This window comes from Pristis pectinata, chromosome 16 (genome assembly GCF_009764475.1).
Source record: "Pristis pectinata isolate sPriPec2 chromosome 16, sPriPec2.1.pri, whole genome shotgun sequence".
Classification (NCBI taxonomy): Eukaryota; Metazoa; Chordata; class Chondrichthyes; order Rhinopristiformes; family Pristidae; genus Pristis; species Pristis pectinata.
Window position 1 is genome coordinate 6,213,244 of NC_067420.1, and position 14,311 is coordinate 6,227,554.

Here is a 14,311-nt window from a genome sequence, read left to right on the forward strand (position 1 = left end):
AATTGGCAAGAAACAATTCTTATTCCAATGATTGTAATTCCCTTTTCTCTCTCTCTCTCTCTCTCTCTGAAATACCAGACTTGCAATGGCATCATCTTAAATATACAATGATTTAATGTGATTGGTATATAAGCACATAATTCATATTTATATCATTCTGCATTTCTAAGGCAGTCCTGAAATATTGATTGAAAATATTGCAATTTTAATTTCACTGTAATCAGAGAATAGCAATATTCTTGAATGGTCCATAAGTAAATGCTTGGGCTTTATAACCTCTAATGATGTTTGTATAATTCTAAAAATGTTGTTTCAAGTCCCTCCACAGGTTTACCTCCATCTTTGCAACCTTCTGCAGTGCACTAATCTTCACACGAACTGCCTTCCTCCTATTCTAGCTTCTTGCACATCCTTGATTTCTTTCACCTTTTTGGAGGAGTTACTGATAACTGTGGATATGCCCTGCCAAAAGGACGAGAGCAAAACTGCTGGAAAGTACAAAACGCTTGACTGGTGAACTAAGTAATGCCATGTTGCCAGAAGGTTGCTGTAGTTATGCAATCGAATTTTAAAGCATTAGTGACAGAAGATATAACAACAGTGCAGCTTTAAAACTTAGTTTACAGTACACAGAAAGATAACTTATAAAGATTGCCAAACCTAACACTAATTTGCCCTCCGACAGTTACACAGAATCCACAGCTTAGACCAATTACTTTGAAATCTAAAACTCAATACTGCTGAGACAGAGACAACGAGATTTTGAATTTCAGGGCACAGGAATGGGGAGGTGGTGGGGTGGTGACAGACGTGACCTTGGTGCAACACAATGGAAGGAACCAGGCAAAACCCTAGTGAGGCCCTGATAAAACTTCAGTGGTAACATTGGTTGGAAATATAGCAGGTAGCACTCATCTCCTTTATACGTTGCCACTGTCACTACAGTCATTCTAGCCCCTGCTCCAGGCCTAGCTTTAGCCAAACAAAGGTGCAAGCGCAGCCATATATCTGCACTGCAGTCAACACTCTGCTTTTCCCAAGTTGCAAAAAGCTCGTGCTGTCATGACTGCAAATTCTCAGAAGCCTGGCAAGACCCTGTGGTGGGTCAGATTTCATCACGCACGGGCAGTCTGCTCCATGTAACCACACTGTAGTTGCAAAGGTGATCAGCAGTGAATTGCTTGGTTACAACCTATCTAGCAGTGGCAGTATGCAAAGCAATTATTTACAATTTTTTGCACGATGTACAATTCATACAAAAAAGTCTTATCATACTCATTAATAGAAATTATTTGGAGACACAAGACTGCAGATGCTGGAATCTGGAGCAACAAACAAGATGCTGGAAGAACTCAACAGGTCAGGCAGCATCTGTGTGGGGAAACGGGACAGTCGACGTTTTAGGTCGAGACCCTTCATCTGAACAGAAATTAATTGACATTCTTAATCATAGTGGGCAAAAGACACCCCAAGCCAACTTTTGCGCTTATTAAAACACTTCAACATGTCAATTTTGTATAGAAACTAAAACTGGCAGGTTCACCACATTAAACTCAGCACCTATTACGACAGTTTGTTTGATGAATACACTGCTTCCTGAACACAAGCACTAAAAACTAAGCAAAATCTCTTCTTTTAGATTAATAGCAGATATGCACCCGTGTTACTCCTGCTCACCTGCTCAAGAAACCATTTTGTTTCACCACAAGCAGAACTTGCCAGAATCCATTAGGGTGAAAACAAACTTTGTGTTGATTATACACATGTAAACAGATTAGATGCAGTTTAATCCAGCATACTGATGGATGTGACAAGGAAGAATGGAAAAATTCGTGGCATTATGATTTATCGTATATGTTGTAATTTTCACTTTGCTTATAAAAGTTTTAAATTAATATGACAGGAAGTTAAGATGCAACATCCGAGAACAAGATCAAAGGAAGTGATTAAGGTGTAGTGGTATTGCAAACGTAACCTATATGTGATAAACTTTAGAAAGGCTGACGATAAAATGAGCACCAAGGTAACAGCAGAATATTCCCACTTCCAGGAAAGTTAAGGCAGAGGTATCCCTTTAAACTATGACACTCTGATGACATCCATTGTCCACCTTTCAACCATTTCTGTGGACATCAAAACAAGATAAAAAGAAATTTCATGTTTGCTTTCAATAAACTGTAAATATATTAAAAAACAGAAGAAAGATTTTAAGTTTAAATTCAAAACAAAATCTGTAACTTGGGATTTAAATGCAAGTAACCATGTGCGATTACGATGTTGCAGCAACAATGGAGATCTGACTCAAAAAAAAGGCAAGCCTCAGTACTGACTATTTCTGGATACAAAGTGTTTAGAGAAAAAAAAGACAAGGAAAAGGGGAGAGGTTCCCGCAGTATTGGTACTGAAATGCTATTGAGATGGTTATGTCCAAATAGTCAAGGCAGAATCTACATGGTTAGAACTAAAGGCGGTGTTATACTAATTGATCTATCCCACATGCCATCAATTTAAGGGAAGAATATAGAGGAACCTTTTTTTTAGGGAAATTACAGCTAGGGCTGAGAACTTGAGTAGTGGCTATCTTAATAGCAAACTAGGATATAATACTGCAAGGACAAAAGGGGAAGAATTTGTAAAATATTCAGGCGATCTTTCCTGAACATTTACAGCCTGACACATTGCTGGATTTGGTTCCAAGGTCAAGTTGAGCAAGTTCCAGTGGGGGAACACATAAAGAACAATAATTATAGTGCAGTAAAGTTTAGAATATCTATGGAAAAGTGCATAATTAATTAGAAGAGGAACAATTTCAATAACTTGAAAACTGAACTGGATAAGGTAAACTGGAACTGAAAATTGCCAGTCAAAACTGAAAAATTTTAAGAGTAGTCTTTAGAAAGATGGTTCATGAACAGTTAAAGTACATTTCCATGAGAGCGTGAAGTAGAACAAGCAAAACCAGAGGTAACTGAGAGAAAGAGAGATTATGAAACAAAGAGGTAAAGTGAAGGAGGAAATATGAGGGGCCAAAGAGCATAGACAGATAGCTAACATAACCATGAATTCAAAAGGTAGTAACAGAAGGATGTGGCTGATTAGGGGCCAAAAAAGGAGATTTATGCTTGGAGACATAGGTAATAAAATTGAGTACCTTGCATCTCTTTTTACCAAGGAAAATGCTGCCCAGGTTACAATAACGGAGAGGTTGGGAAAAGGAACGAGGTGGCAAAGATAGTGAAAAGCTAAAAATCGGAAGACAAGTACAATGAAAGATTGGCTGTGCGAGGATGTCACCAAACCTGGATGTGATGCATATTAGGCTCCTGAGAGAAGGATGGCAATTTTAGAAGTACTGACAATAATTGTCTTCTGAACTAGGGCAGTGTCAAAAGACTAGACAATAGCAGATATTACATCCTTGAAGAAGGATGCAATGTAAAACCCAGTAGTTACTACTCAACATGCATGTGAGAGTGTGCTAGCTGGAAATGATAACCTTGGGCAAAATAGTCACTTCGGACAAGTGTGTATTAATTAAAAGAAGGTAATATAGATTGTTACACACAATTTGATTTTAACTAAAGTTGAAGTGAGTTTTATGAAGAATGATGAGAAGAATGTGGTGATCTGAGCAAGTGCGCTTTCAAAACATTTCTAATAGATTTGTCAGTAAAATTGGGGCCCTTGGAACAGGATGGAAAATGGTAACGGAAACAAAATTGGTGCTGGGATGAGAAGCAGTAATAGTTAATGGTTGTTTCTTACTCTAATTAGGCAAAGGCACATAATATTGTTCCACAAGGACTGTCCTATTAACATACAAATTAGGAGCAGGCCATTAGGCCCCTCAAACCTGCTTCACCATTTAGAAGATAGTGATTGATCTGATTGTAACCTTAACTCCACATTCCTTCTCTCCTTGGCAAAGTTTCACCCATTCACCTTTCATCTCCAACTGAAAGATATTCAAAGACTCTGCTTCTGCTGCTCTTTGGGAAGGGAGTTCTAAACACTTACAACCTTCAGAAAAAATTCACCTCATGTCTTAAAATCGGTGAACCCTTAATTTTAAAGGGTTCCTGATTCTCCCATAGGCGGGAACATCCGAACCACCTCCACCTTGTCAAGACCACTCAGGGTCAAGTCCCCTCTCAGACACAAGATTAGATTGCTCAACCTTTCCTCAAAAGACAACTTGTCTATTCAGTATTAGTCCAGTAAACCTTCTCTTAAACTGCCTTCAATGCATTAATATCCATAAATAAAGAGACCAATGATTAGAGACATACAAAGGTGACCAGCAAAACCTGACATTCAAAGTATTTTATGTAACAATTGGTTAGGATCTACCATTCATTACCTGAAAGATTCAATTATGGCTTCGGGAAAGAAATGTTAACACATAGGGGAAAAAAAATCAAAACACGGGGCGTCAGTAAAGTGGCAGAGAATGGAATTAACTGGAATATTCTTACAAAAAGCCATTAGAGGCTCTGTGGGCCAAATGTGCTTCCGTCAGTGCTGTATTGACTCAATGACACTACATTACACCCTTTAACATCTGAATAACACATGCAAAACCCACAAAGCAAACCATTCTGTTCTCCTGACCAATCTCTAATTTATTGGACAATCAAGAGGCTTGCCCACTTGGGACTTTGACGATCCAAAAATGTTTGCTTGTGGCTTTCCTGGCTTACAGAGGTTTCTCCAATACAGCTGGAGCCAAGCCCCAGAGTGAAAGAACAACATAATGTTGTTGGTCTGCATTATGCTTCTGGAGTTAATATAACAAGATATTATCAGAAGATTGGAGGATAACTAACGTCATTCCCTTATTCAAAAAGGGCAGTAGGGAAACTAAAGGCCTTATATCCATGGAATTTTTTTTTACAGTAATTGTCCTGCTAAGAGACAGGATTTCAGTTCAGTTGGAAAGGCGGGGACTGATTAGGGGGAAAGTAGCACTGTTGTATGCGAGGAAATCCTTTCTCACAGATCCGATCTTATTTTTGAGGAGGCAACTAAAAAACAATGAAGGCAAGTGTGGTAGATGTGATTTACGTGGACTTCAGCAAGGACTTTGACAAAGTCCCACATGGTAGGTTAGTCCAGAAGGTTAGATCACAATGGGATCCAAGGTACGTTAGCAAACCCAGTCCAAAATTGGTTCTGTGGTTGAAGGCAGAGGGTAGTGGTCGAGGGGTTAAGTGACATGTTTGAGTATGTAAGTGACTGATTAGTAAGCTTGCTGATGACACAAGAACAGGTAGAGCAGCAGATAGCGAAGAAGGTTGTAAAAGGATACAGAGGGACATAGAACAGTTGGAAAGTTGGGTGGAGTGGTGGCAGATGGAATTTAATCTAGGCAAGTGCGAGGTAATGCATTTTAGGACTTCAAATACATACAGGACAAATAGAGAAAACAGCAGGAACCTCAGGAGTGATGTACAGAAGGACCTTAGGGTTCAAGTTCATAACTTCCCGAGAGTGGTAACACAGGTGGTAGGATAGTGAAGGCAACATATGGCACGCTTGCTGTCTTAGGTCAAGGCACCAGATATACAAGTTGGGATATGATGCTGCAGTTGTACAAAACATTGGTCAGCAAAAACCAAATTGCTGGAGGAGCTCAGCAGGTTGAACAGCATCTCGGGGGGGGGGGGGGGGGCGCGGTGAGGGGGACTGGCAACGTTTGGATTCACAGTCTTGCATCCGCATGATGGGCAGACGGCGACAGTTGGGGGGGGGGGGGGGCGTGGAGGAGTTAGGAAACAGTGCAGGCAAGTAATAGGTGGAAGGAGACAAGCAAAAAAGGCAGATGGAGCCAGGTGGGGAAAAGGGTGGGTGAAGGTGGAAGTAGAGGCAGATAGGAGAATGATAAGCAGGAACACAAGTCTACCAGTGCTGGAGTCTGATAAGTACGGTAGATGATAACGGGAGCCATTAAGGGAGAGATGAAGGGCAGATGGAACCAAATGGGGAAGGGGATACAGTGGGTGAAGTGTGTGCGTAGCTAGTGGATGAAACCAGGAGAGGGTTGAAATGGGTGACCTCAGAGGCTGATAAAGTTAAGAGGAGCATACAAACAGAAGGTGGGAGAGAAATTTAAAGAAGATTTGAGGGGCAAGTTTTTCCACCTGGAGGGTGATGGTTATATGGAATGAGCTACCAGATTAAGTGGTAGGGGCAGATACAATTGCGGCACTTAAAAGGCATTCGGACAGATACAGATAGGAAAGCAGTAGAGGGCACGTGGGATTAGCAATAGATAGGCATCACAATTGGCATGGACAAGTCAGGCCGAAGGGTTTGCTTCTAAACTGTACAACTCTATGACTCTAATAATAATTGTTCGTTGTGTAATAGATCAGCAAGCAGATCTGCAAAAAAAAAGTTAATTGAAAATAAGACGTATTTATATAGTTTCAAACTCTGGACATCCCAGAGCACTGTGTAATCAACTAAATATTTAAGTTTAACTGTGATAATATAACAAACAGGGCAAGCAGTGTGTGTAGCCAAGATCCATCAATGAGCAATAAAGATGAGATAATCTGTTATGGTTCTTTGTTTGAATGAATAAATTGTAAACCTAAATTCATTAGAAAATGACTTGAAATTGAGGTAAGATTGTCTAAATTCTGTCATTCTCTGATAGACCTTGAAGAACTTCGAAGCACTATAGTAAGCTAAAGCACTGAGGCTAGCCGACCATTCAATGAGATTATGGCAATTCTTGGCACGTCCTTTCCCGTTCTGACATTTATTGATTTCTTTACTACCCAAGAATCTTTGGATCTATGTACTCAACAAAGTCCATTCATTGCCATCTTGGATTACAGAAGTTTCTTCTTATTTCTATCCTAATGACTTATCCCTTACCTTGAGACCGTGTCTACCATATCAACACCCTAGGGAAAACAGCTTCTCCTCATCTACCCTATCGAGCTTTCCCAAAATCTTGTGTTTTAAATTAGATCACCTTATTCTTTTAAACTCTTGCTGACTACAAACTCATCTTATTCACTCTTCAATGGATAGCATCATCATCCCAGAATCAAAATTAATGCACTGTTACACAGAACTCCAAAGACAATTATAAACATATCCTTCCTCAGAGTTAGGTCAAACCCACAGAGTGCTCCACCTGCGAGCTCACCACACCGCTGTACAATTCAAGCAGCAACTTGCTATTTGAACTAAAAACTCATTTTAAAAGATTACTAACATTTACAGACTACTAACAAAGATTACTAGGCAAATGTACTTTGTGCACAAAATGATCTGGGTCCAACACTTAATATTGGTTTTCTATTCTGCTTACTAAAACGAATCGGCTCATTTTTTACCACATTGTACAGCACTTGTTTTCTATCCACATTAGGATGCATATTTGAATAAGCCACTAAGCTATGCAATGTTTCTCAGAAAAATGTATGACTGCTTTATAAACATTCCCAGTTATAGAGTTTGTATGTGACAAACACTTCCAGCAAAACACAGCTTCTATGAATTCTTCGGGCATCATGACTCATATTTTAGAATTTTCCATTTATTTTTCAAAAGGGAATTTCTTTTACTTAAAAGCGCATCCTTGTTTATAAAAAAGTTGCTTAAATTGGTTGGGTATTTTCACAACAGCAGAGCCAACAGTTACTGAGTGTTTGAATCCAACATACGGAGACAGTAAAAGGTAACCAGCTAAGATATTCTGAAATACCTTTTTGTTAAATAGGATACCAAAGAGAGCTAGATAAATGCACTAGATATTTTCCCGGGAATATTGAAATAGTAATTTTTCATCTCACTTTATGCTAATAACAAATAAAACCATTTACACCAAAGTTAGAAAGAAACCAAAATATTTAAGTTTATGGCATTTCAATTTATAAAGCAAAATAACTTGTTATTAAATTATTGTATTAAATTTCAATAATAAAAATGTCAATACGTCAATACTCATTAAATTTTAATGATTAATAAAGTATTGAAGTTTTGTACAAAACAAAAAATAAAAAAATCTTGTTTACTTCCTCCATGTAAGAATCACTGCATTTTTTGCCTATGCAGCAGAATGGTTAAAAAAAACTGAATGCTCCCAAAATTCAGCTTTCTCTGCCCACAGACTGTAGCAGGGCCGACATGGAATCCATCACCCTGGTTGATCCTTTTGATCAAAGAAAGGTGTGACCAGAATAAAAGCCTAAACTATCACAAATGGCTGTTTTTAAAATTCACTTGAAGTATTTAAGAAAGAATCTCAGCCATTAAATTTATTTGATATTTGGACCCACGAATGTTATAGTTACATAGAACAGTACAGGCCATTCGGCCCACGAATATTACTGATTTAACACGGTCAGATCTCATTTCGAACAAATGAACAACAAGTTAATAATTAGAACTTAGACAAAGTACTCCTTTCAGGTGAAAATCATTCTAGGAATATTAGATTGTCAATACTTAAGACATAATTTGAACCTAAACTCCTGAAAGTCGGTAACTAAAAGCAATGTCCATCTAGCACAGAATGCAGATATACTTCTGACCTTTAACAAAAAAGATAAATACAGCTGCCCAACCTGTTAGGTCAGCTTGTTCATTACAGGCGCAGAATGACAGATATCCTCCCTGGATTATCAATTATGTCACAGTTTAAGATTTCTTGCACATTTCGCAAACATTTAAGAATGAGATCAGCTGTACACAGTCAGCAGAGTAGACTGCACTTGTCAATAAACGTAAAGCTCCGACTACTCGACAAGGAGCAGGGTGTATTTCGACCTTGCTTGGGCAAGATATAATCCTGACATCCACTTACCCCCAGCAGGCAAACTTTCAGCTCCCGCAAAGCCATGGCAAGCCTTCAGAAGCCCACACACATCCCCGCCGGCTGGAGAACAAACGAGAATAAAACTCTCATCAACCGTGCCTTTAACAGGGGTGAGGGAGTGACTTGAGGCGAGGAAACCCGGCCGCCACTGGCGGGGAAGCCGCGCCGCCGCCGCCTCAGCCGCTCGGCGCCGCAGCGGACTCCCCCCTCGGCAGGGCCGCCGCCGCCATCCTGCCGCCCGCGTCACGTGACCCGGTCTGTTTTCTCTCCCCCCCCCCAAAACCACCAAACAATTCCACTACCTTTTTACCTCTAAAAGCTCGACTGAAACATCTTCCCATTCCCTCAAATGTAAAATTATCCACGCATCGCAGAAACAATTCGGGTATCGGTAAAGCCAGGGGGTGGGGGGGGGGGAGACCGTTGCGTACGTCATCACCGGACTGTTTGAAAATAATTCTACCGGGCTTTAATTTTAGTTCTAACTCCGTGCTCGGTTGGTGGCTGGGAGCAGCCGTTCTGGTGGACGGGTCGCGTTTATTTATGTTGTGGATTAGTGGCGGAGGTGATCGAGCGGCTCTCCCCTCCCCCACCTCCACCCAAGATGGCGGGTACGTGAGTCCTCCCTCAGCCGGCGGCTCTTTCGTGCTCTTTATCCGCGCTTTCTAACCCCCTCCTCTCTGTGTTTTCACCTTGTTCCCCGCACAGGTCTCTCTCTGTATTACGAGGACACCCAGGACGAGCTGGAGGAATGTGAGTATCGATCCGTTACGGCGGGGAGTGAGGGTGGTTGTGGCCCGGGCCCCGGTCTCAGTTACCACCCCCTCCGGGTGGGTAAGGGGGGAGGAGGGGGGGGGGGTCGGTGCTTGACAGCTGTCTCCACCCCCCTTCCTATATCCCACCGTGACTGCCCATCCGGCTGCTCGGGGCGGTGAGCTGCCAGTGTCATCCGTGTCGACCCCAGCTCCTCCACAACGCAAGGGCTCGGTGGGGAAGGACGACAGTTTAGGGTTCTTCTGCCACTGGAGAGGGAGGGGCGGGGTGAGGCGAGGAAGCCCCTTAAATATTGTAAATACGGGATTGGGGTAGCACCCCAGGGAGCCACACGAGTGGCATCAGTGCTGTGGTTTTTATATCAAAAAAGGTAACACTAATGATGGATCCCTACAGAAATGTAAAGGTTTGCACTGTTTTATTGTTGTATATAGTTTTTCTTATGATGAATAAAGTTTATTTTGGAATAAAAACAAACTCCTCACCTCACGCTTGAAAGCTTTGGTTTTTCTCTTGATTAGGTGGGGGGAGGAGGAGTGGGTCTTGCTGTCTGTTCTCCTTCTGTCCTGTGGATTAAATGTTCAGTGTCACGACTGGCTGCGATGTAAATAGATGGCACTGCAATAACCTCATCGCCAGTTATCACCCTGCCTCTCCTCCCACACCAACGCTTCCCAGAATAGTTTCTGTAGAGAAGTCTGGCTTCCGACTGAACTGTGAACTTGAAGTTAATCGCAATAGGTACAATCTGTAGCTGCTCAAATGGGAAGGTTTTGTTGATGTCTGAGCTGTTGCTTTTTTGAGCATTCCTCCATTTTAAACACCTCCACACTTCCCATGGATGATCTCAAATTGCGTGGGCGATTGTACTTGATGATAAATTGACCTGATTAGGGCACTTCCAATGTTTATTTTTATGTTGAATGTAACTGGATTGTCAGAACAGATCGTTGAAAAATGTTTAGGAGAGAGGCAGGAAACGCTTTTCTCAGTGTTCATTACATTTCTTTATTAAGGCTATTTTTAATATTCCATTGTGATTTTGGCGATTACATGAAATAGAATTTATCTCCAATTTTAATACAAATTCTTAGCACTTGGCACCATAATAATGGATAAGTAGACAGGTTTTGTGTATTGTAAATTGGACCTTCATTTGAGTTATATGGCAAAATACTAATTTACTGTTATCAGTGCTCAGTTTATACTAATTTGCCTTTGATTTTTAAGTTTTGCCTGTGTTAATATAATATGGTAACTATAACCCTGAGCGACAATGACACAAAACAAGATTATATCTAATGCATAAATTGAACTGCTGTAGGAGTTCAGCAGGTTGAGCAGCATCTATGACGACATAGGGATAGTCGATGTTTCGGGTTGAGATCCTGCACCAGGACAGGATGTGAGTTGTCTAGCAGTTTGTTCTTTGCTCAGATTACAGCATCTGCAGTCTCTCGTGTCTCCATTTCCCTTTCACAGATGGCAGAGTTATAAGTCTATGTTTGAAGTTGAAGTGTAAGTGTATTTTCAAGTAGCAAATAAAAGATCCAAATCACTTCTCTTGAGAAGCACATCAGCTCAGAATCAGGTTTATTATCACTGATGTTATGTCGTGAAATTTGTTGTTTTGTGGCAGCAGTACAGTGCAAGACATAAAGACATAACAATTACTATAAGTTACAAAAATAAATAGTGCAAAAGAGGAGTAATGAGGTAGTGTTCATGGACCATTCAGAAATCTGATGGTGGAGGGGAAGAAGCTGATCCTGAAACATTGAGTGCTGTATGAGAAATTCTTGCTGATTTCTGGATAAGATACTGTGACTGATTGGGGAATCATTCTTGATCCTGACCTTGGGTGCTGTCTGTGTGCAGTTTGCATGTTCTCTATATGTCTGTGTCAGTTTCCTCTGGGTGCTCCGGTTTCCTCCCACGTCTCAAAGATGCGGGTTGGTAGAATTGGCAACTGTATATTGTCCCTAGTGTGTAGGTGAGTGTGGAGCCTGAGTGAGTCGATGAGGATGTGGGGAGAATAAATAATGGGATTAATGTAGGATGAGAGTAAATAGGCTTTTGATTGTCGGTGTGGATTCGGTGGGATGAAGGGCCTGTTTCTGTGGTGTAAATCTCTTTGTGCGTGATAGTGGCCACGAACTGCAAGGTGACGATAAGCTATTTTAATGATATTGGTTTGGATGTAAATGTTAGCCAGAATACTAAGATCCCTTCACTGCACATTCCAAACAGTACCTTGGGATCTTTTGCATCAACTTGAGAAGGCTTTGGTGTTATCTGGGAGGGTGGTGCTGACTGTTCAGGGCTCATCTGGGACAGTGCTGCTATGTCAGTTTTTGTGCTCGAGTCTCCAGGGGGAGAATTGGTCTCACAGTGTTATTGGTCTATTTGGAATTGTTCATATGTGATTGCTTCCAGTTTGTGATGTCATTGTTCAATTGGTGTTGTATGGCTTTAGTGGCCTATGTAAGATTATTTGTATTTATATAGTGCATTCTACATCCTTCTAAGGTCCCAAGGGGCTGAATCACCAATTAATTGCCTTTTTTTGTAAGCAAATAACACTGTTTTCACTGTGCACAAACTGACAGCCATGAAATTATTAAGCAGTCGATTAATCAGTTATTAATTTGTTTTGGTGGTATTGATTATGTTAGTCAGAGCACAGATTAAACTTCCTGCACCTAATCTATTGGCATCATAGGATTTATTTTGTATCCGTCTGACTAAACCTTGATTTAGTGTCTCATCTAAACACTGCTGTGGTAGGGTGATTGATGGTTTGACAGCATCAATAGATAGGGTTGCACCTCAACTGGAGGGGAACCAATATCCTGGCCGGGAGGCTCACTAGTTCTGTTCGGGAGGGTTTAAACTAGTTTGGCAGGGGGATGGGAACCAGAGCACCGGGTCTGAAAGTGGAGGGATTGAGAGGAAAGTAGATGTCAGGGCCAGTAAAGACAGGCAAGAGCAAAGTAATAGACACGATGGGACAGACAATTTGAAGTCTGTGTATTTGAATGCTAGGAGTATTATGGGTAAGGGTGATGAACTTAGAGTATGGATCTATGTGGTAGGGAACTATGATGTTGTGGCTGTAACAGAGACTTGGTTGAGAGAGGGACAGGAATGGGTGCTTAATGTTCCAGGGTTTTGATGTTTTAGAAAAGAGAGAGAGGGAAGTAAAGGGGGTGGGGGGGAGAGGAGTTGCACTACTAATCAGGGACAATATCACAGCTGCACTTGGGGGACATAGAGGAGGGCTCGTCCACTGAGACTATATGGGTAGAACTCAAAAATAAGAGAGGTGCAATTACTCTGGGGATTATACCACAGACCAGCAGCCCCCCCCCCCCCCCCCCCCCGCCGATAGCCACCGAGGTATTGAGAAACAGATTAGGGAAAGGTGTAAAACAAATAGGGTTGTTGTTGTGCGGGACCTCAACCTTCCTAATATAAACTGGGACGTCTTTAGTGTAAGAGGTTTAGATGGGGCAGAATTTGTTAGGTGCATCCAGGAGGATTTCTTAAATCAATATGTAGATAGTTCAACGATAGGAGGGGCCTTACTGGACCTGGTGTTGGGTAATGAGCCTGGCCAGGTGACCGACCTTTCAGTGGGAGAACAGTTAGGGAACAGTGACACAACTCCATAAGTTTTCAGACAGCTGTAGATAAGGGTAAGTACGCACCTTGCGGGAGAGTATTAAAGTGGAGCAGGGCAAATTACAATTGGAACTAGGGAGAATTAATTGCTAACAGCTGTTTTTGGACAAGTCCACATCTGACGTGGAGGGTGTTTAAAGACCAACTGCACAGAGTAGAGGACAGGGATGTTCCAGTAAGAAGGAAGGACAAGGACGGCAAGGTAAGGGAACCTTGGATGTTGAGAGAGGTGGTGAATTTAGTCAAGAAGAGAAGGAAAAGTATGTAAAGCTTAGGAAGCTAGGATCAAACAGAGCACTTGAGGATTATAAAGAAGCTAGAATTCAAGAAGGGAATTAGGAAAGCCAGGAGGGGCCACGAAGAGTCCTTGGCAAGTAGGATTAAAGAGAATCCCAAGGCATTCTATGCATACATCAAGAGCAAGAGGATAACTAGGGAGAGGGTAGGACCACTCAAGGATAAAAGAGGGAACATGTGCTTGGAAGTGGAGGATGTGGGTGAGGTCCTTAATGAATACTTTGCATCAGTATGTAGGAGAAGGACAGGGAGATCAGTGTGGAGCGTGCTAATATGCTGGGGCATTTCGAGATAAAGGAGGAGGTAGTGTTGAGTCTCTTAAAGAACATTAAGGTGGATAAGGCCCCAAAGCCTGATGGGATATACCCCAGGTTATTGAGAGAGGCAAGAGATGAGATTGCTGGGGCCTTGACCAACATCTTCGTGTCCTCTCTAGCCACAGGTGAGGTCCTGGAGGACTGGTGAGTAGCTAATGTTATTCCATTATTCAAGAAGGGAAACAGGGATAATCCTGGTAACTGTAGACCGGTGAGTCTCACTTCAGTGGTAGGGAAGTTACTGGAGAGGATTCTTAGGGATAGGATTTAAAAAACCATAACCTAATTAGGGACAGTCAGCATAGCTTTGTGCAGGGCAAGTCGTGTCTTACTAACTTGATTGAGTTTTTTGATGAGGTGCTGATGTTGATTGATGAAGGTAGAGCTGTGGATGTTGTGTACA

General features: G+C 41.5%; 2 protein-coding genes across 3 annotated transcripts in view; one reads left to right on the forward strand and one right to left on the reverse strand.

The window, feature by feature from the left end:
* The window catches only part of rab22a (RAB22A, member RAS oncogene family), a 47,514-nt gene extending 37,931 nt beyond the window's left edge, over positions 1-9,583 (reverse strand). The window contains exons 1-2 of one of the 2 annotated variants that reach the window (XM_052031716.1): positions 9,529-9,583; positions 8,825-8,896 (exon numbers count right to left, since the gene is read on the reverse strand). In XM_052031716.1, coding sequence (XP_051887676.1) covers positions 8,825-8,860 — 36 coding nt within the window. In that variant the 5' untranslated portion in view covers positions 8,861-8,896; positions 9,529-9,583. Of the gene's footprint in view, positions 1-8,824; positions 8,897-9,146; positions 9,235-9,528 lie in introns of those variants that run through there. The other variant, XM_052031715.1, reaches the window with a different exon arrangement.
* ppp4r1l (protein phosphatase 4, regulatory subunit 1-like) overlaps positions 9,319-14,311 on the forward strand; it is a 61,532-nt gene continuing 56,539 nt past the window's right edge. The window contains exons 1-2 of the mRNA XM_052031712.1: positions 9,319-9,447; positions 9,545-9,589. Of these exons, the coding sequence (XP_051887672.1) occupies positions 9,441-9,447; positions 9,545-9,589 (52 nt within the window). The 5' untranslated portion in view covers positions 9,319-9,440. The remainder of the gene's footprint in view (positions 9,448-9,544; positions 9,590-14,311) is intronic.